This window comes from Vipera berus (assembly GCF_964194415.1).
Source record: "Vipera berus genome assembly, chromosome: 1".
In the NCBI taxonomy this organism is placed as follows: domain Eukaryota; kingdom Metazoa; phylum Chordata; class Lepidosauria; order Squamata; family Viperidae; genus Vipera; species Vipera berus.
The window spans coordinates 14,196,053-14,219,442 of record NC_138202.1 but is presented as its reverse complement, the minus strand read 5'-3'; the positions used below and the strand labels follow the sequence as shown (position 1 = coordinate 14,219,442).

At 42.9% G+C, this 23,390-nt stretch overlaps 1 protein-coding gene across 1 annotated transcript in view; it reads left to right on the top strand.

Moving 5' to 3' along the window:
• The first annotated feature begins 2,857 nt into the window (after positions 1–2,857).
• The window catches only part of ATP8B3 (ATPase phospholipid transporting 8B3), a 56,826-nt gene continuing 36,293 nt past the window's right edge, over positions 2,858–23,390 (top strand). Inside the window, exons 1-9 of the mRNA XM_081345824.1 lie at positions 2,858–3,227; positions 5,057–5,127; positions 7,571–7,653; positions 8,530–8,688; positions 10,414–10,502; positions 12,299–12,492; positions 15,545–15,753; positions 16,938–16,969; positions 19,264–19,414. Coding sequence (XP_081201950.1) covers positions 5,114–5,127; positions 7,571–7,653; positions 8,530–8,688; positions 10,414–10,502; positions 12,299–12,492; positions 15,545–15,753; positions 16,938–16,969; positions 19,264–19,414 — 931 coding nt within the window. The 5' untranslated portion in view covers positions 2,858–3,227; positions 5,057–5,113. The remainder of the gene's footprint in view (positions 3,228–5,056; positions 5,128–7,570; positions 7,654–8,529; positions 8,689–10,413; positions 10,503–12,298; positions 12,493–15,544; positions 15,754–16,937; positions 16,970–19,263; positions 19,415–23,390) is intronic.

Here is a 23,390-nt window from a genome sequence, read left to right as displayed (position 1 = left end):
GAACTACGGTGCTGGAGAAGACTCCTGCGAGTCCCTTGGAATGCAAGGCGATCAAACCGGTCAGTCCTAGAGGAGATCAACCCTGACTGCTCTTTAGAAGGCCAGATCCTGAAGTTGAAACTCAAATACTTTGGCTACCTAATGAGAAGGAAGGACTCACTGGAGAAGAGCCTAATGCTGGGAAAGATTGAGGGCAAGAGAAGAAAGGGACGACAGAGAATGAGGTGGCTGGATGGAGTCACTGAAGCAGTAGGCATGAGCCTAAATGGACTCCAGAAGATGGTAGAGGATAGGAAGGCCTGGAGGAACATTGTCCATGGGGTAGCAATGGGTCGGACATGACTTCACAGCTAACAACAACAACAACAACAGCAACCTTCAGAAGAGTCTACTTGCATTTTTGGTGTTGCCCTATATAGTTAGGTGTCACCTGTGTTTAAAGAAGTCCAGGGCAAGAAAAGAGCAAAGAAAAGCAAGCAGGGTGCTTTACAATTATTTTATCCTTGCTCAACTGGAGAACTCCAGTGTTAAAACATAGCAGTTAACTCTATTCTTTATCCCCTGGGATTCTCGGGTTGACCAAAGCTAAATGAACCACATCTTATAGGACAGAAAAGGCAAAAGAAGACCAGGGACTTACCTAGCATTGCAAAAGCCCATTTCCTGTATGCATGGTTTGTATAAATTTTTCATGATTTGATGGAAGTATCTCACATTCCACATTTAATATTTCACATTCCACATTTGATGGGATGTGAGATAAGAATTTCTGGCCAGAGGGCTGGCAATTTTTAATATTGGATTAAAGCAGCATTTCTCAAACTTGGCATGGATTCTTGGATGAGTCTGAGAAATCCTGGATTAGATGAACAGAAGCTCAGTGTACCAATGCATTTCATTCATTCCTTTTTGGTTCTCAGGCACGACACCGAAGTGATGGGGAAATCAACAACCGGCCTTGTGAGATCTTGACAGGTGGAAGGTAAGCCAGCCTGGAAGATGCTTTCAGAAACATGTTTACTTCCTTTGAAAAGTACTATGTTTTTAAGTAAGAGAGTAAAATTGGAGAACAGGGGGATAACTCATGCTTTCTAAATACATATATTCTTCCTGGAAGTTATTAATAGTAATGGGCTTCCTAGAATGAAATATCAACTCTTGGCCAAATATGGAGACCTTCATGGCATTGCCAAAAGACCCATATTAGAATAGGTAGCCATGATAATTTTGGGATGTGATCTTCTACATGACTGGCAATTGGCTGGAATCACCCAAAGAAGATAGCATTAGCAATAGCACTTAGACTAATCTACCATTTCACAGTGCTTTACAACCATCTCTAAGTGCTTTACAAAGTCAATATATTGCCCCCAACAATCTGGGTCCACATTTTATTGACCTTAGAAGGATGGAAGGTTGAGTCAAACTTGAGCCAGTCAGAATTGAACTCCTGGCAGTGGGCAGAATTAGCCTGCAATACTGCATTCTAATCACTGCACCATGATAGGGCAGATGGCTTCACTGATTTGATTATTATTATTTTTTACAATGGTGCTGAATCATCAGGCAGCAAATGCCCAAAGAAACCACAAGAAATAGGAAGAATGGAAATCTGTGGGCATTTATCTCCCACAATATTCCAATTCATGCTCAAAATGCTTGCTTGCAAAAAATGAAGAGTGTCGAATGTTGACCTACAATGTCTAGAGCAGGGGTAGGCAACGTTGGCTCCTTTATGACTCTTGGACTTCAACTCCCAGAATTCCTGAGCCAGCCATGCTGAGGGGAAAGGGAGAGGTTTCCAGGCTGAGCCATGCTGGCTCAGGAATTCTGGGAGTTGAAGTCCATGAATCATAAAAGAGCCAAGGTTGCCTACCCCTGGGCTAGAGGTAAGTGCAAAAAACATCTGTCACTTCACTTATTTGCAACTAAAGTAGGGAAAGCTGACATGAGAGCAACTTGGAGTAAATTTCTTCCAAGGGAGGAAACATTCTCCAACAACTCTTTTAAAACTTTTTCCGGTTTTAAAACTTTATTAAATTATATATAAGTTTGGTGGGTCGAATACCGAGTGCCGTGTAGCAGAGTGAGCGCCTGTTACTTGTCCCAGCTTCTGCCAACCTAGCAGTTCAAAAGCATGTAAAAATGCAAGTAGAAAAATAGGGACCACTGCGGTGGGAAGGTAACAGCGTTCCATGCGCCTTTGGTGTCTAGTCATGCCGGCCACATGACCACAGAGACATCCTCGGACATCCTCTTCGGCTTTGAAACGGAGATGAGCACCGGCCCCTAGAGTTGGAAACGACTAGCATGCATGTGCGGGGGAACCTTTACCTTTATATATATATATATATATATATATATATATATATATATATATATATATATGTGTGTGTGTGTGTGTGTGTGTGTGTGTGTGTGTGTGTGTGTGTGTGTGTGTGTTACAAAGAAAAAAGAAAAGGAGTTAAAAAGGGGGAAAGGAATAACAAAAAAAATGCAGTGTGCAAGCAACAACAAAAAGCTATAAAAAAAGGATCTTCCGACTTTCTTTGATACAGATAAAAACCTGTAAATCAAGGACCCTTTGAACTACAATAAACCATAAGAAAGAGTATGTCTATCATCATAAACATATTTAATCATCAAGACCCACATTTCATTTTTTTTTCAGGTTCATTCAAAAAATCCAAGAATTGGCTTCCAGGTAGAAAACATAGCTAGATAAAGACTTCTCTTTAATCAAAGCAATAAATTTTGCCATTTCTCCAGTCTCTCTTGAGAGTGATGGTATTCACTACAAATTCACCTTTCTGTCTTTCCTGAGTTTTTTAGTTTATTGACACAAGTGCTCCAGTCTTTCCATTGGTCCCACAAAGTGGATTTATTTCTTTTATTTTTATTTATTAACTTGTATCCCACCTTTTTACAAATAACTCAAAGTGGCGAACGTATCCAACACAGCTTCCTCATCCTATTTTCCCCACAACAACCCTGTGGGGTGGGCTGGGATTGAGAGAACGTGATTGGCCCAAAGTCACCCAGCTGATTTTCATGGCTAAGGGAGGACTTGAACTCACGGTCTCCTGCCTTCTAGCCTGGTGATTTTACCACTAGACCAAACCTTTCTTATCTATTATATTTCCCATATTCCTAGTTTCTGCAAAAAGAAATGGTGTGATATACAAGTGGGTGATATCGTTTGCCTTCACAAGGATAGCTTTGTACCGGTAAGAATTTGTCTTTTCTTGTCTTAATCAAGGCTGTCACTGAATAAAATTTAAATTCTCAAGAGACATAATCATGGTTCAGCTTCTATCAGGACTTTTTTTTTTTTGCTTTTCCAGCAGGTTGTCTAGGTTGAAATGAAAGTTGAGGATTAGAAACAGGTGCCAAATTTTCTTTACATACTGAACAAACAAAATGTTTTTGGCCAGATTATTTCAAGAGTGGTCAAAATATTGCGATCCTAAAAAAAAGCTTCTGCCTCTTCTAATTTTGACAGCTCCATTTCAGTTCAGAACAGAAGAGCAGAGTTTTGAAAACTTTTGTGTTTGCAGATCTCCATCTTTAGATTGGATCCAGGGGTTAGAAGGAAATGTATTTTGTCATGTAGAGACTTGTGTGAAATTGCTGGTGGAAAAGGGCAGGTTTTAACATGCTTCCCCTTCACTTGCACAGTGATGCTGTTTTGTGTGTAACTGGACACAAAATCCAGAATCATGATATCTATCCAGGGCTGCATTCTAGATGGCTATAATCTACTTTTTTTAAAAAAATCTTTTTTTTAAAAAAGAAAACTTTCCCAAATAAGGCAATGGAAAACAATATTTATTGTGTTTATTTATTTGAGTTTTGTTTGCCTATTATTTCATTAGTAATTCACAGTGAATTACATACTGTAATATTCCTTCCTCCGCCTATTGTCCCCCTAACAACAGTATGAGGTGGGTTGGGCTAAGAGAGAGGAATTGGCTCAAAGTCGTGCAGCTGTCTTTTATGCCTAAGGTGGGACTAGAACTTCCCGTCTCCTGGTAATTGGCCCAGGATCACCCAGTCAGTTTTCATGCCTAAGGCGGGACTAGAAGTGACAGTCTTCCAGTTTCTAGGCCAGCATCTTAACCATCACACCAAAGTGCCTCTTGTATTTCAGTCTCAATTTGCCTAATTTGTTATTTTCTACCAATTCGTGAACTATAATTTTGGAATCATTTAATATTCTCACTTTTTTGAAGTTCACCATTCTGCAGTTCACCCTTGTTTTAAAAAAGTATATTAGGGGGAAAAAACTGTATGGAAGCCACTTATTTATTTATAAAATTTATAGGCTGCCCATCTGACCTCAAGGTAACTCACACCAACATATTGCAAGCATTAGGGGAAATGGTTTCTTAAAACTGTATTATGCAAAATTACAGAATTAAAATCTCTGTCTTTGGAGAATTGTGGACAGTTGAACTGATGGTAATCCTCGACTTACAATCACAATTGGAACTGGAATTTCTATCGTAAGATGTTGCTGTTATAAGTTGAGTGAGACCTGACTTTAAGTGAATCATTGCAATTGTTAATTGAGTCATGTGGTTATGGGCGTGGAGAATCCATTTACATTGTCCAGTTGTCATATTGCATGAATAGGTAGCCCTTGACTTACATCCATAAGGGAACAGAGAGTGGGCTGTATCATAATTTAATTATAATTGTGTCATAAGTACTATGGGGTGATAACTTTAAACAGTCACTAAGCAACGTTGTAAGTCGAGACTACTTATACTAGGTATATAATTTAAGAGAACTTTTTTTAAGCTTTATTAGACTCCATGATGCCCATATAAAAAAGGATTGTCTAGGACCGCATTTTGCTGGAGGTGTAATAAAGACAATGCTTCTATAAAACATGTTTTTACAAAGTCTTATACTTACTAAACTTTGAAACAAAGTAGTGGATAATACTGTATAAATGTGATTGTGTGACGAAAACCAACATTTTCAAAAGATGGATTGGTAGTCGCTGGCTATATTTGGACCTATCAACAAAGCTCTCTTCTTTTTTCCCCAGGCTGACATTCTCTTACTCTCCAGTTCAGAACCAAACAGCCTCTGCTACGTGGAGACTATGGATATAGATGGGTAATGTCTTTGCTTGTTATTATTATTATTGTTATTATTATTATTATTATTATTTGCTCTGTTATTATACGTGGAACATGAACCTTCCTCAAATACTGGATGGGGAATTCTGGGAATTGAAGTCCATACCTCTTAAAGTTCCTGATATAGAAAACATTGATATAGGCTTTTCACATATCAAAGGTGCTCTTGAACAGTGGTAGAATAAGGGCAAAAAAAAATATTTTGATACCAGGGCTGTATATCAACCAGTGGAACAGCATACCCCCAGAAATCATGGGCACCCCATCACTGGAGATCTTTAAGAAGAGACTAGACAATCACCTGTCTGAGATGGTGTAGGTTCTCCTGCTTAAGCGGGGGGCTGGACTAGCAGACCTCCAAGGTCCCTTCCAGTTCTGTTCTGTTCTATTCTATTCTATTCTGTTCTGTTCTGTTCTTATTTCATTCCTGGCATACGGATAATTGAAGACAATGTAGGAAATAATTTTGGCAGGAGTCATGCTCCACTTAAGTGCCAGTAGAGCAACATATTCAATTTATTAATTTAAATAAATTAATTTTGATGAAATGGCATTGGTTTACTTGTGAAACATGAATACAGGTCGTCCTTGACTTAAAGCACAGTTGAGGCCAACATTTCCACTGCTACGCAAGGTGGTTGTTGAGTGAGCCGTGTCTAATTTTATGACCTGTTTTGCCATGGTTGTTAAGTGAATCACTGCAGTTGTTAAGTGAATCACTCAATCTTTATTTATTTTATTTATTTTATTTTATTACATTTATATACCGCCCTTTCCCGAGGGACTCAGGGCGGTTTACAGGGTAATTAAAAACCAAAAATACAAAAGTTAAAAACCAAATTTAAAAAAGATTAAATTTATCCCTGTATAAATAAAACCCCAATTAAAATAAATTAGTCCTCAGCCTGGGCCAGAGAGCTTGAAGAGCCAGGTCTTCAGGCCCCGGCGGAACGAACGGAGGTCAGGGGCAGTCCTCAGCTCCACTGGCAGCTGGTTCCAAAGGGCAGGCGCCCCCACAGAGAAGGCCCTATCCCTGGGTGTTACCCGCCAGCAATCTCTTACCGGTGGCACCCTGAGCAGACCCTCCCTGTGGGAGCGCACTGGACGGAGGGAACGTGATGCCGGCAGCAGGTGTTCCCTCAGATATCCCGGACCCAATCCATGTAGGGCTTTATAGGTCATCACCAGCACCTTGAATTTAAGCGATTCCAGCTCCTCCCATGGACTTTCCTTCTCAGATGCTGGCTGGGAGGGCCACACATGGCAATCCCATGACCCAATCCCATGTATCACAAATCCGTGCTGGTTGCCAAGTGGCCATCTTTTCATCACGTGATTGTGGGGATGCTGCAACTGTCAAAAGTGTGTGCGTTGTAAGCAGAGGTGGGATTCAGCCAGTTTGCACCAGTTCGGCAGAACCGGTAGCTAATTTTTTGTTGCCCAGGCCGACAGCAGTCTTCCGTAAACAGCATCCACACAGAAAACTGGTTGTTCACATATTTGAATCCCACCCCTGGGTGTAAGTCACTTTTTCAGTGTCATAGTAACTCTGAGCACTAAATAAATGGTTGTAAGTCAAGGGCTATGTTAAGTATTGAGATCGGTGAGGCATTGAGGAGGTGAGCGTAGTTAAACATCTGAACGTTTATTAGGTTAACACAGAAGCAGCTCTAACAGCTGCCTTGACATCTATTTATATGGACCACCGATAGGCGGTGGCCAATGAGATTAAAGCATTTTCCCGCCCAAAACACAAATTTACAATACTGCAGACAGGCAGTTAAGAGTTTAAACGAACACGGCAGTTATTCATTTATAACTGCCCATATCACTTCACATCAATACATAACAGGCTACTTATAGAAATCCAAAGAAAGTAGCACATATTCCTGTCCCGGCCTTCATTTAAAAATGTTCTCCATTAAATTTAAATTGAAACAATACAATACAATACAGGTAGTCCTCAACTTACGGCCACGGCGGAGCCCAAAATTTATGTTGCTAAATGAGAAACTTGTTAACTGAGCTTTGCCCCATTTTACAACTTTTCTTGCCGCATTTGTTAAGCGAATCACTGCAGTTGTTCAATTAATAACACAGTTTTTAAGTGAATCTGGCTTCCCCGTTGACTTTGCTTCTCAGAAGATCTCAAAAGGGGATCACATGACCCCGGGACACTGCAACCGGCGCCATAAATGTGAGTCAGTTGTCAAGTATCTGAATGTAAATCACGTGACCATGGGGATGAGGCAACGTTCATAAGTGTGAAAAATGGTCATGTCACTATTTTCAGTGGTGTTGTAACTTCGAACCATCGTTAAACAAACTTTGTAAGTCGAGGACTACCTGTACCATACTACAATTAAAAAAAGGCTGCTCATTTTCCGGTTTTGAAGCTGATTCCACTCTGCTTTTTTCAGAGAGACCAACTTGAAATACAGACAAGCTCTCCTGGTAACACATGAGAAGCTGACCTGCATGGAGAACATGGCTGCCTTTGATGGTGAGTGCTTCTCACAATCCTTTCTTTTCATTTTCAGAAATGGTTCCACGGGATCGGTAATTTCATTTATTATCATTTATTATTCTACTGGGGTTTTACATGATTTGAAGAATGCTGTAATTGAATTCTCTTTCCTTTGCTATTTAAGTTTTGATCACAACTGCTTAATATTTTATCAGCAACATATTGTCTGGGTTCCAACACTTAACTTACTAATACATGCTAAATTCCTTTCTCTCTACCTCATTTTTCTAGCCATTGATAAAAGGTATCCCATTTTATAAAATATACTGAATCTTCTTTCTCTTTCATTTTCAATGTCAATCTATCCATTTCTGCACAATCTAATTTTTTTAAATTAATTCTTCCTCCGTTGGTACATTTTCATTTTTCCAATGTTGAGTGAATACAGTTCTTGCTGCAGTTAATACATGTAAAATTAGATATATACACTCTTTCTCATAATTTCCTACAATTATGCCTAACAAAAATAATTCTGGCTTAAAATCTATATGTTTTTTTAGTCATTTTCTCTAACCATATGTGTATTCTTGACCATACACATCTCTAGAGATACATTTCATGGAAGGAAATGAGATAGATAGATAGATAGATAGATAGATAGATAGATAGATAGATAGATAGATAGATAGATAGATAGATAGATAGATAGATGATAGATAGATAGATAAAAATGTACATAAATTACATAAGTACATAAATACATATATTGATAAGTAACCCTGGTTGGAATAAAGGTACCATTTTAAGATAAATGCTAAAAGAAATGTGGGGTTGCAGGGAAAAAAAGGATATTTTGGGGTGGGGAGGAGAAATAGGTGAACCAGGTTCTCATCTCTTCTTTCAATTGTCCAGGTGAGGTGGTCTGCGAAGAGCCAAACAGCCAGTTACACAACTTTATTGGCACCTTAGAATGGCATGGAGAGAAATACCCTCTCGACTGTGAGAAAATCCTGTTGCGTGGCTGCAGAATACGTAACACAGAGGTTTGCTACGGCCTTGTTATTTATGCAGGTGAGTGAGAAAGATCAAGCTTGCCTTCCATGGAATAAGGGTTGGAAAGGACCTCTGAGGTCATCTAGGCCAACCCTGCTGTACATGGCAACCTTAAAATAAAGTAACAGTGGAACATTTACAATTCAATGCTCTTGTGGCAATTTGTCATTGCCATCTCTCTCCAGCAAAAAAATCTATCTATCTATCTATCTATCTATCTATCTATCTATCTATCTATCTATCTATCTATCTATCTATCTATCTATCTATCTATCTATCTATCTATCTATCTATCTATCATCTCCCTCCCTCCCAAGGCAGAGTATTCAATCATCCATTAAGAAGTATTTCCTAAATTTTTCCAAATCCTGCTTCTCTGTAAATATCTCTTTTCCTGCTATCTAGAGAAACAAGAAACAAAATTGCCCGATCTTCTCTTCAGCGGCTGGTCAGAGACAGCTGAAGGGAGAAAGAGCACTAATCAGGTGCCACAGAAGCCACTTGCCATATTAACTGGAGATGGTTTGCCCAATTTTATGTGTCTAATCCAGGGTTTTTCAACCTTGGGTATTTTAAGAAGGATGGACTTCAATTCCCAGAATTCCCCAGCCAGCCATGCTGGCTGGGGAATTCTGGGAGTTGAAGTCCATACATCTTAAACCAGTGGTGGGATTCAGCCAGTTCACACCACTTCAGCAGAACCAGTAGCTAATTTTTTGTTGCCCAGGCCCAGAATGGACTTCTGGAAGCAGCATCCACACAGGGAACCGGTTGTTCACCTATCTCAGGGGTGTCAAACTCAATTTCATTGAGGGCCGCATCAGCATTGCGGTTGCCCTCAGGGGGCCGGGTGGGTATGGCCAGGGTGGGCGTGGCCTACTGGGTGGGCGTGGCTAGAGTGCGTATGGCCTACTGGGTGGGCATGGCCAGGTCTACATCGTTCGCATCAAGGGTGCCTATGGGGGCCTGGGCAGGAGTGGGACAGATCTGAGGGTCGCTGGCAGAAGGAGGGTCTCTGGGCCAGGACCAAGGCAGCGGGGGCCGTTCCCTCACTTTTGCGGGCCACATGAAACCACTTCGTGGGCCGCATCCGGCCCCCAGGCCTTGTGTTTGACATGTCTGACCTATCTGAACCCCACCACTGTTTTAAACTTCTCAAGGTTGGAAAACGTTTCTCCAATCTCCAATCTAGATTTCTCCATAATCTTTTCACCAGCACCAGCCGACTTTTCTTTTGGATCACATGCCAGTCACTTTTCTGGCATATTCTTCCTTGCTCTTTTCCTACATTTCCTCAGGCAGGAAACATTAAGAGAAGCTGACCGTACCAGTTCATATGCTTTTTTCAGGCTCAGGATAATCATAAATAGGATCTTGTCTTGCTTCACTTGAAACAGCTGCGCCCACACCTGGGATGAGATGAGAGGCCTAGGATCTGGTTTGAAACTGTTTGAAGAGTTTTTAAATTAAAAACAGCTAGATAAGTAAAGGAACCCAAGCACCAATCACTCAAGATCAAATAAGCTCTCAACATTATTTCATAATGGAAATTGGAGACAGCCTGTTTCCGCATCTGCCCATCTGCCCTCAAACATCAAACCTGAAACTGAAGGTGACACAGAACACTCAGCCAATCCAGTTTGCCTTTCCAACCTACAGGCATTTGGCGACTGGTTTCTCCCACAGTGGCAGCTGTGTTTGTTTTGTTTTAAAATCCAACCATCTCAAATGTCTCTTTTCCAGGTTTCGATACCAAAATCATGAAAAACTGTGGAAAGATCAAGTTAAAAAAAACAAAACTCTGCCATCTGATGGATCGTCTCGTGCTCCTGGTAAAAGCACCCTACTATTCAAGTTTTCTGAGGCCAGGAGGAACAAGAGGGATATAAGAAAGGGGAGGTGGTTCTACTTTGAGTAGCATGCAAACAGGCTGGGGTGGGGTCCAAAACAGCAAGATGGCAGTAGCGAAGCCCCACCGCTTTGTACACGAGTGTGACATTGATACCTGTATAGAAGGGATCGGGTTCAAATTGTATGGCCAAAGCCACCATTTTGCTTTATTTGACCCCCCACCCCCCGCAAATGCCATGCTACCTTCTCAGAGATTAGAAACATTCTGTTTTGTTATGCAACATCTGCTTGTCGCATCCCTGAGAACTGAATCTACAAAACTATTTTCACAAGCCTTTAGGTTCTTCTCTCTTATGTATAAGGTAGCCCTTGACTTACAAGTACAGTTGGGATTAGATTTTTCCGTTGCCAAGGAAGGCAGCTGTTAAGTGAGTTACACCTAATTCTACGACCTTTCCTCCCACGGTTGTTAAATGAATTGCTGCAGTTGTTAAGTGCATCATGCAGCTGTTAAGCAAATCTGATCTCTGCATCGAGTTTGCTTGCGGGAAGCTCCCTGGGAAAGTCGCAAGGGGTGATCACATGACCGCGGGATGCTGCAACTGTCATTAAGTACAGGCTGGTTGCCAAGTGCCCACGTTTTGATCACATGACCGTGGGGATGCTGCAACAATTGTTAAGTGTGAGGACGGGTCATAAGTCACTTTTTTCAGTGTCATTGCAACTTCAAATTATCCCTAAGTGGATTTATATATTTATATTTATATTTATTAAATTTTTATACCGCCCTTCTCCCGAAGGACTCAGGGCGGTGTACAGGGCAATAAATATTAAAAACGAAGTACAAAGGTTAAAAAACAATTAAATATTATGCCCGATATAAACAGTAATTAAAACCATATTAAAAACCCAACCCTTAACCCAGGGGTGTCAAACTCAATTTCATTGAGGGCCGCATCAGCATTGCGGTTGCCCTCAGGGGGCCGGGTGGGTGTGGCCTGGGTGGGTGTGGCCTACTGGGTGGGCGTGGCTAGAGTGTGTATGGCCTACTGGGTGGGCGTGGCCAGCTCTACATCGTTCGTATCAAGGGTGCCTATGGGGGCCTGGGCAGGAGTGGGACAGATCTGGGGGTCTCTGGCAGGAGGAGGGTCTCTGGGCCAGGGCCAAGGCAGTGGGGGCTGTTCCCTCACTGTTTCCAGAATGGTTTCGCGGGCCGCATGAAACCACTTCGCGGGCCGGATCTGGCCCCCGAGCCTTGTGTTTGACATGTCTGCCTTAACCCATCAAACCAGGCCGGATTGCTCAAATAAATAAGTTTTTAGATCCCGCCGGAAGGAGCGAAGGTGGGGTGCCATCCGGAGCTCAACTGGAAGATGGTTCCATAAATCTGGCGCGCCCACAGAGAACGCCGTCCCCCTGGGGGCCACCAATCGACATTCTTTGATCGGAGGCACCCTGAGGAGGCCCTCTCTGTGGGAGCGCACTAGGCGGAGGGACGTTGACACTGGCCGCAGGTGTTGCCGTAGGATGGTTTTAAGTTAAGGATTACTTGTATAGATCAGATTCTATACCAGCCACTTTCCGTGGACTTTTACATTGTACTGAATGTATCCAGAGAGCATCGGATTGAGAAGGGCCTGGCATCTTTTTTTTTTTGATGTAGGTGTAATTTCCCCCCACTTTTCCTTGGAGATGTGAAGCTGGGTCCTGAGTTTTTCCTTCACAACCCTTCTTCAAACTAAGCTAATCCCATCTTTCTTGTTCCTTGTTTCCATAGATTACAGTCACTCTTCTTCTGACTTCCTTCGGCCTTGCCATTGGCTCAGGGTTATGGGCCACCAAGTTCTTCCAGGAACACAGCTACCTTTTTGCCTTCTACCACCATACTAGTGCACTCAGCTATGCCTTTTTTGCATTTTGGGGATTCCTTATCCTCCTCAGCCTGGTCATCCCCATGTCCATGCTCATCACGTAGGTTTCAACTCTATCTTTTCTTACTCTAGAGCAGGGGTGGGGAACATGCTGGCTCAGGAATTCTGGGAGTTGAAGTCCACAAGTCATAAAAGGGCCAATGTTCCCCCACTCTGCTCTAGAGCACCTATAATCCTTTGAATGCTGCAGAGATGCATCTCTTGGTGGAATTGTTGAGAACAACTGCAATTCAGCAATCCTAGAAGTCCATAGGTTCCCACCACTTTCCTGCTTGAATTTGATTGGTCCACTGTGGAGCAATGGACTGGCTTTGATTTTAGTCAGATAATGGGATCTTTCATGGAAATCCTTTTCGTGGAAAACTGCAGTATCTTATTGGCTGAGGCTCTATTTCTGCTGGGCGGTAGCATTGCTGTCCACCTCAACTGGAAACTGGTGGGGCTGGACTTTGTGTTGGAGAATTGATTTGTAGTTGAAAACGTTTCTGATGATAGTATACAGGTAGTCCTTGACTTACGACCACAATTTCCATTTGCTAAGCAAGGCAGTTGTTAAATGAGTCTTACCCAATTTTATGAACCTTTTTTGCCGTAGTTATTGAGTGCGTCACTGCAGTTGTTAAGTGAATCACATTGTTGTTAAGCGAATCCTGCTTCTCACATTGTCGGAAGCCCCCTGGGAAAGTTACAAATGGCATTCACATGACATTGGTGGAGCAGTGGGCTAATGCCTCCTTAAGTAACACCAGCTGCCTGCAATTAGTGCAGGTTCGAGTCCCACCAGGCTCAAGGTTGACTCAGCCTTCCATCCTTCCGAGGTAGATAAAATGAGGACCCAGATTGTTGGGGGCAATTAAGCTGACTTTGTAATAATGCCGCTGGGGTGTGTGTGAAAGCCCTAATAAGCAGGCATATACATAGAATGAAGGCTACTGCTAAGCTTGTAAGCCGCCCTGAGTCTTCGGAGAAGGGCGGGATATAAATGGAATTAAAATAAAAATAAATAAAAATAAATAAATCAGGATGCAGCAACCATCATAAATATTTCCCAAGCACCTGAATTTTGATCACATGACCATGGGGATGGTGTGACAATTGTATGTCCGAGCATCAGTTCTAAGTCACTTTTTTCCAGTGCCACTGTAACTTTGAATGGTTGCCAAACAAATGAGTATAAGTCAAGGACTACCTTTATATTCCTTTGATTAATATATTCCTTTATATTCCTTTGATTAACAAAATAACAGAGTAATAAAGTCGGAAGGGACTTTGGAGGTCTTCTAGTCCAACCTCCTGCTCAAGCAGGAAACTGTAATACCATTTCAGACAAATTGTCGTCCAATCTCTTCTTAAAAAACTCCAGTGATGGAGCACCCACAACTTCTGTAGACATTCAATTAATGGAAGAGGCAGCAACATGGTACCCCAAAATAACAAGATTATCCTAAATGGCAGTTACAAAGATCCCACAAATATCAATATATTCTTCATTGTCCAATATATATATGAAGCGGGCCAAACGTCATGAAAGTTTGGGTTCTTGTTAAGAAATCCTGTGGGATCTCCGGTAAGAACATAATAAGCTCATAAAATTTTGCCTGCAAAGGTAAGTGAGTTTTCAAGGTCTTTCTATGAACTGAAGTGAATGTTCATTGTTTTTGGACATACTCTCAATCTTGTGCAGTTTAAACTTATTGACATTTGAGGCAATTTATTTGCTAGTCGTTTCCAACTCTAGGGGCTGGTGCTCATCTCCGTTTCAAAGCCGAAGAGCCAGCGCTTGTCCGAGGACGTCTCCATGGTCATGTGGCCGGCATGACTAGACGCCAAAGGCGCATAGAACGCTGTTACCTTCCCACCGTAGTGGTCCCTATTTTTCGGCTTGCATTTTTACGTGCTTTCGAACTGCTAGGTTGGCAGAAGCTGGGACGAGTAACAGGCACTCACTCTGTTACACGGCACTCGGGATTCAACCCGTCAAACTGCCGGCCTTCTGATCGACAAGCTCAGCATCCTAACCCACTGATATATATTTTTTTATAGGATTAGGAATAAGTTGGGGTCGGGATTGGGGTTGGGATTTGGATTAGGGTTAGGGTTGGGGTTAGGGTTTTTTCAAATAACATTCTCAATATTTAGCAAACAGCATAATATCTGGGTTCATGTGTTTAAAAAAAGAGTAATAGTTAATTATCATAAACAATATGTTAATTAATCGCTCGATGGTCTTCTTCTTGCTAATACGTACATATCACATTCCTTTCTCTCTAACTTGTTTTTCTAGCCATTGATAAAAATTATCCCATGTTCTAAAATACACGGAGTCTTCTTTCTCTTTTATCTTTAAAGTCAATCTATCCATTTCTGCACACACTAAGAGGCGATTTATTTCTGATTGTAACGAAGAAACATATGCCGTGGTTGAAACTAGAAGTTTACTTAGTTAGCAGAACCATTTTAAAGTAATAATATATATTTACTATATAATAATATAGTTAATATAAAATTTTAATTTCCACGATTAAGGAATATTTTCTCTTATTCTTATACAGTAGTGTAAACAGATGTATTTTGAAATTAATAATTGACGGCAAGTAAGAGTGGGAGAAGATTAACAAGAGAATTACATAGCCTAAGAACATCTGAATCTTCACTCTCTCCCATCTCTACACAAGATATGCACATAATATTAGCCATGCCTATTGTTTATTTCCAACACTTCTACTTAATGGGTTTCCCACTACCTTGGAAATCCCAGAAGGGAGATTGAAGCTTGACATCTTGTGGTCTCCCATTCCCAAACTGCCCAATTAAATTGTGGAAACAGATAAATAACTGGGACATGTGCACTTGAAGAGGCTGATAAGCCATATGGATGGCCCTATAGCTAAAGATTTCTCAGCTTTGATCCATTGGGACTAGCATCAGTTCTCCTGGGTTTGAAATGGGAATCTTCCCCAGCCCTTCTTGGAGATTTGAAGGGTTGAATCGGGACTCTTTGCACCCGAATCTGCTGGGTAGATTTCCTTGTCCAGGGAAAAGAGTGGGGCATCTCATTGGTCTTTCTGATCATCAATGTCCTTCTTCCCCAGGTTTGAATTTATCTATCTGGTCAACAGCTGTTTCATTAACTGGGACACCGAGATGTATTGTGCAGAGAAAGACACACCTGCCAAAGCTCGGAGCACAAGTCTGAATGACCAGTTGGGGCAGATCGAATATATCTTCTCAGACAAAACAGGCACTTTGACTCAGAACATCATGACTTTCAAGAAATGTTGTATCAATGGAACCATCTATGGTAAGGTTGACTTGGAAATGAATGGATTCAGAACGCAGGGAAACGTACCAGTCATTTTAGAAGGCTGAAATTTGCAAACACTTGAATTAGTGGGGAGATGCAAATGAGTTTGTATCTTGCTGATAGATTCTTGTTTACATGAACGAGTAGTCCTTGACTTACAACCGTTCATTTTAGTGAGTTTTTGAAGGTCCCATGACAGTGAAAAAGTGACTTATAATAGGTCCTCAGACTTATGATCAATGAGCATTCCCACAGTCCTGTGATCACGATTCGGGTGCTTGGCAACTAGCATATATTTTTGATGGTTGCAGCATCCCGGGGTCATGTAATCACTATTTAAAACCTTAACAGCTGGCTTATGACAAGCAAAGTTGGTGGCTTAATTTAAGTGCGATTTACTTAACAATCAGGGTGATTCACTTAACAATTGTGGCAAAAAATATCATAAAATGGAGCACAATTTTGCAAATGAAACCGGTGCCCACTTTAACACTCTTTTGCAAGGCTCTGAAGACCTGGTTTTGCCCCAACAGGCCTGGGGAACCCAGAGTGGGATGGAACCCATCAAGTGGCTGGTTTGATTGCTTGATCTCACATGCATCGTATTTGGCTATAACTGTTGACAAATCCACAAAGCATTGATTCTTTTCACAGGGTTTCTTATGGTTGGTGTAGATTCCCTGAAAAAAACCTCAAGCCACCCAGCTATCCTGTGAATGCAGAAAAAGGAGTGATTCCTTAAAGGAGCTACTGCCAATACAGCAAGGGAGGCCCATGCTTAGCAGTTTAAATCTGAATATTTAAATTCAGTTTAACTTGCGAAATACATTTTTGCTAATTTGCAAAATAAAAATATTTATTAAGAGAAACTACTTGAAAGCCAAAACAAAGCAAAAGCTTCAAAGAAGCATTTTTTGGCGTGGCACACAAAGGAGATGGAAAGGTAGCTGTTCCCAGGCCAATATAAACCCCCTCCTCCCACATTTTCTACCATGAGGAACATTTTGTCTATGAAGGAATTTAGTAGAAACATCAGGCTTGAACTGCCAATGCGCAATTTACAATCTCCCTTAGAAATCAGGGTTCCTTGAACTACGTGCACATTAGCTATCCTAGGGTATGTGTATGTGCTTCGCTTCCATGCATTGTTTCCTTAATATTCTCTTTTCAACAATTTGTAGGTTCAAGCAAGAAGAATGAATGCAGCTCAATGGTAAGTCACATGTTCCTGCTGTAGATCTGCCTGTTCTTGTGGCCATGTGAAAGGGGATTGTACACTAGGAATCAAATGAATCTCCCACCAGCTGGTGGCAGGATTGTACCACTGCATTTATAGAAGAAAAAGAATTTTCTCAATAGAATGTCTTCCAGAAACTCACCACTCCCATTCATTTTAGCATTACAAGGCAATTGGATGTACCAGGCTGAAGATTCTTTATTGTGGATGCACAGCAGGGTTTCACAACCCTGAAAACTTTAAGATTTGTGGACTTCAACTCCCAGAATTCCTTAGCCAGCTGGGGAATTCTGGGAGTTGAAGTCCACCTGTCTTAAAGTTGTCAAGGTTGAGAAACCTCTGTGTACAAGTTTGTACTGTTCTTTTGAGATCAGTGGGGTTGAATTAACATCTGGTAGAGACTTGTGTAAAGAATTTTCAGGGATAATCACAATAATAGAAATCGTTTTTCTTCAAAATGTTGATTAAGCCCCCTTTAAAAGAATGGCATTAGATAACACAGTATAGGTTAGTGACTTATGATTTTAAATTGATCCATCTGCTTTTATGAGTTGTTGTTATTATTGTTTTTATTATTAATAATCATCGCACGGTCAGCCAGATGATCAGACTGGATATGGCATTTTTTTCTACCTATCGAGTCCTTACCAAGGACCTGGGATAGGCAGATGTGGATGTTTGATGGTATTACAGATATTGTCGCAGGATGGAAGCAGTTCCTAGTAAGGCTGCCTTTTGCAATTGACTAATGGCAAATTTGTCAATGCCGATGGTGTTCAAGTGGTGCTCCAGTTGTTTTGGGATTGTGCCCAAGGCGCCTATTACTATTGGTACTATCCTTGCTTGCCTTTGCCACAGTCTTTCTATTTCTATTTTTTTTTATTATTATTATTATTATTATTATTATTATTATTATTATTATTATTATTGTTGTTGTTGTTGTTGTTGTTGTTGTTATTATTATTATTGTTATTGTTATTATTATTATTATTATTAATAATAATAATAATAATAATAATAATAATAATAATAATAATAATAATAATAATAATAATAATAATAATACAGGTAGTCCTTGACTTACAACCATTTGTTTAGTGAGTGTTCAAAGTTTCAGCGTCAGTGAAAACAGCAACTTACAATTGCTCCTTGCACTTACAACCTTAAAAGCATCCCCACGGTCACATGATCAAAATTCAGGCACTTGGCAACCAGCATATATTTATAATGGTTGCGATCTCCCAAGGTCATGTGATCATTATCTGCAAGCTTCCCGATGGCTTCTGACAAGCAGAGTTGATGGGGGAAGCCAGATTCGCTTAAAGATCACTGAATAACCGCAGGAATCTGCTTAATAAATGACACGACAAAGAAAGATCATAAAATTGGACATGTCTCCATTATCACCTTGCTTACCCACAGAAATTCTGGTCTCAGTTATGGTCGTAAGTCCAGAATTACCTGTAATTTCCAGCAACATCTGGAAAGTGACAGTTCCCCATTCCCAGCTTTGAGAGTGAGTTTTAAATATGGGGTGGAGCTTATTGAACCAGGGTGCAGCAGCAGAGGCCAATAAAACATAAGCAGGCAACCCAGAGATTGTGGGTCAGCTGTGATTTTCCAAGCCCTGTTGGTGCTCTCTCCCAATTTGACACTGCTAAAGCTCAGTGGCAAAATTTCAGCTCTACAATTGTCGTTCTGTTTATATCCCTCCACGCCCCAAAATAAGGGTGTAAACAAAAGGCTATAGGAAGTGAAAGAGCTTCAAAACTGAGCAAAATATTTGAGCAACAATCCATCCAGTGATGCTCCTGTGTCCTGGGAACCTCTGACAAGGAAGTGAGCCTCAGGCAAAGAAAATGCCCCCCCACCCCTGAACTCTTATGTTTTTTTTCCCCTCCTTCCCAAGATGAGGTCCCAAAGGTCCTTTTTCCAAGAGGCAACTGGACTTCCTTGGCTTTTTCTTTGAAAATGTTTCACTTCTCATCCAGGAAGCTTCTCCAGTTCTTCTTCTGAAGTTCTGAACTGAAGAAGCTTCCTGGATGAAAAGTGAAATCTTTTCAAAGGAAAAAAAAACCACCAAGAAATTCCAGTTGCCTTTTGGAAAAAGCATCTTTGGGACAACCATGATGACCTTGATGGTTGAAAATCTCCATAGACACTCCCAAGATGTGGGTTTACACAGTTTCAGAGCCAACCAATATAAATGGGGAAATTATCCTGGTGGTTTCCAAGCTCATCGCTAACCCTTGTTTGTCTTTTCCCCCAAGGATTTGAGCTGGAACAAATACATAGACAAGAAACTGGAATTTCATGATCAGTTGCTTTTGGATACCATCCGGCATAACCAGGACCCGATTGTGAGGGAATACATGCGGTTAATTGCTCTGTGTCACACCGTCATGGTGGAGGAGAAAGAAAGTGAGTAGACTAGTAGTTGATTCTACTTTTAGTCATCTCAGTTTTGTAGGAGATGGTCATGAGTGAAGCTAGAACAGGCCGGGACTGGAGGTAACAAAAAAGTTTATCTCTAGTACTTGGGGGGGGGGTCTTAAACTTTGCATCCCGCTGTTGTGTCGGGTTCAAGGATCACAGAGACTCAGACTTCAAGCGTGCATGACTTCATTAGGAGGGAAATGTGGTCCAGAATGGAGGAACAAAGGGTACCCGTCACCTTTATACCTGGCCAGGTGAATACCTGGCCAATAGAGTTAAACCCTTGCTTCGCGCCGGCGGGTCAGCCAATCCCTTTAAATCCTGCTTTCCCGCCGAATGCTGTTCCTGCCCGGAGCTGTTCAGCTCCGTGCCTCCTTCAGTAGCTGTCACACGTGTATGCTAAGCTGCATACACTACACCTCTTCCCCCATAGCCAGAATAATACCCCACTTCCATTTCCAACTTCTCATCCCCCCCACATTCTATATACACATTGATTTCCCACAATCTTCCCCTGCCCCCTTACATTAGTACGTATTCTGAGAGATAGGCAGGAGTCCTGTGGGTCCTGCCAGAATGCCTCAGGGGTTCTTTCCCCTCAGGCCCGGTGTTGCTTTTGAAGGCCTCTGGCCTGGCGCTGGGGATTTTCCCCAATTCAGGTGATGATGTTCCCGGTGAGGAGGACTGCCGGTCCACCTGGGTCCTGTGGTGCTGTGGGCTCCCAGGGCTTCCTCCAGCTGAGGTAGTTCCATCACTCAGGTCCAGGTGTTGGTGGGGTCGGGATTGTTCTAACCCCCCTATATTGGGAAATACTTCCCTGATTATTGTGTCCCTCTGACCCCTCTGAGTGGACTCAGGATCAGGCAGGGCCCCCAGAATGTTGCTGTCAGGACCTTTTTCAGGTGCTCGACGCCTGAGCTGATCAATGTGTCTCCTCCACTGGAGGCCCCCCTCCATCCCTATAATGTAAGACAGTGGCCCCATTCGCTCCACCACTTCCCTCTGCACCCATGCATCCCCAGAGCTGTAGTTCCTTGCCCACACAGAGTCCCCCTTTGAAAATTCCCTGGTGACTTTTGGGTGGTATGTGACTGCTGCTACTCTGTCAGGGTGTAGTCTGTCCAAGGTGGTTGTGAGGCGCCGTCCCCAACGGAGTTCTGCTGGGCTCTTCCCGGTAACAGTGCAGGGAGTGGTGTGTTGATGTAGTAAAAATTTGGCCAAATGTTGTTTCCAGTTTCCTTGGATGATGCGATTCAATGCATCTTTTGTGGTGCGCACCATGCACTCAGCCAAGCCATTAGTCGAAGGGTGAAAGGGAGCAGAAGTGACGTGTCTAATCCCATGGGTCTTCAGAAAGGCCTGGAATTCCGAGGAGGTAAATTGTGGACCGTTATCAGAGACCAATAAATCAGGAAGACCATGAGTGGCAAAGAGCCCCAAGAGCACCTGGACTGTACCTGTTGTGGTCATGCTACTGACAGGTATCACCTCCAAACATTTGGAGTGACTGTCAACCACTACCAAGAATGATTGATTGTGCAAGGGGCCAGCATAATCGATGTGAATCCTGGACCAGGGTGTGTGTGTTTCTTCCCATTTGTGGACTGGGGCATGGGGCTGTGGTGGCCACAATCTTTGGCAGGTGTAGCAGCCTGCTACCTGGTTCTCAATATCCTTGTCCAGGCCTGGCCACCACAGATAACTTCTTGCCAACGCCTTCATCCGCACTACCCCAGGGTGACCCTCGTGTAATGAGTGTAACACCTTGTGTCTCAATGTGTGAGGTATGATGACCCTGCAACCCCACAATAGGCAGCCCCTGTGTGATGATAACTCGTGCCACCTGGTGAAATATGCCATGAATTCTGGCCCAGGAGATTTGTCTTGCCACCCTGTGGTCACCCACGTATGGACCCTACTTAATATTTTATCTGTTGCCGTTTCAGCTGCGATGTCAGTGGCACTGAGAGGACACTCTGGCAGATCCTGAATGTTCAGTATTTGAGCTGCAGGTGCTGGGTCTGGTTCCGTATTGTTTAAGGGCAGTCTGCTCAGGCCATCAGCGTGGCCCATTTCCTTGCCCAGCTTCTGTACTAGTTTACAGGAGTAGGCTGAAAGGAAAATGGACCACCGGAGCATTCTGGGTGACATGATATGTGGGGTTTGCTTGTCTGTGGTGAACAGACCAAGTAACGGTTTATGATCTGTAAAAATAGTGAAATCCCTACCATACAAATAGTTGTGGAATTTCTTTACTCCAGCAACTATTGCCAGGGCTTCCTTGTCTATTTGTGCATAATTCCTCTCCGCCGCTGACAACGTCCTAGAGTAATAAGCAATAGGGACTTGTCTGCCATCCTCTTCCAGGTGGCTCAATACAGCCCCCACTCCTTAGGGGGATGCATCACAAGCAATGCAAATTGGTTTGGTTTCTATGAAATGGGTAATGGTGGCATTGCTTGCCAGGAGGTTTTTTAGTGCCAGGAAGCTGGAATCATGTGTTTTTGTCCAGTTCCATGTGGAGTGTTTGTCCAATAACCTGTGCAAAGGTTCAGCAATAGATGCCTTGTGGGGTAAAAAAGCGTGATAAAAGTTAAGTAACCCCAGGAAGGCTTGCAACTCCGCTTTATTTTTTGGCATGGGTACCTCTTTGATTGCTTTCACCTTAGATGCTGTGGGGTGAACTCCCTGAGCATCAATTCTAAACCCCAAAAATTCTGTCTCTGGAACCCCAATGCTGCACTTATCCCTCTTGAGCTTAAGGCCAGCAGCACAGAATCTTCCCAAAACTGCCCGCAGACGTTCTGCCAGAACCTCCTCTGAGTCCCCTGCTATAAGGACATCGTCAAAGTATGGGCAGACTCCCGGTATACCCTTTAGTGTACGCTCCATCACCTCTTGAAAGATGCCTGGAGCTACACTAACTCCAAACTGCAACCGGTGAGTGATTGTCGAGCCCCCGTATTACACACCGCCCCTCTGCTCTCTGTGTGGCTGATGGACACAGTGTGTTTCGGAGCTCCAGTACCTGACGCCAGGTGAGCTTCAGCATCCACCTCGTGCAGCGTGTCCCGGTTCCGACTTGCCACACACTCAACATTTGGCCGTTCTGAACTTGCATGCGGAACGATGATGGTTCCCCCCACAGCCGGCACATTTCTGCTTGGTCGAGCCACACTTACAACCGGAGCATTTCCTGTCCTGGCTGTTGGCCGCAGCTGTGGTCCATTGACCCCTCAGGCTATCACACTGTCCCATTGGGTGGGGGGCTCTGAGCTGTAGAGCGCCCACCTCCGTCTCCAGATCCCCTGTGCTGCTCCCTCCGGCCCCGTGTGTCCGATGGACGGTGATACTCTGATTTCCTTGGTTGGTCTCAGTCGGCTCTGGCTTCTCAGCTAGCTCCCAGGCCAGTACTTCCTCCTGCACTTGCTTGAGAGTCAGCCCTGGTCTGGCCAGCAGCTTCTGCCTAGCCTGACTGGTGCCATGGGGGCTTGACCGACCTGAGCCATGGGAGCCTGACCGTCCTGAGACATCTCGAGCGATCCAATCAATCCTGTTCCGCTTCAGGCGATGATTCCCTGCCAGATGGGATGTCCTACTGCCCTTTGGAACAGGATCCCACCTTCGTTGCCAATTGTTGTGTCGGGTTTGAGGATCACAGAGACTCAGACTTCAAGCGTGCATGACTTTATTAGGAGGGAAACATGGTCCAGAATGGAGGAACAAAGGGTACCCGTCACCTTTATACCTGGCCAGGTGAATACCTGGCCAATAGAGTTAAACCCCTGCTTCGGGTCAGCCAATCCCTTTAAATCCGGCTCTCCCGCCGAATGCTGTCCCTTTAAATCCTGCTTTTCTGCCGAACGCTGTTCCTGCCCGGAGCTGTCCAGCTCCGCACCTCCTTCAGTAGCTGTCACACGTGTATGCTAAGCTGCATACACTACACCCGCCTTTACTGTTT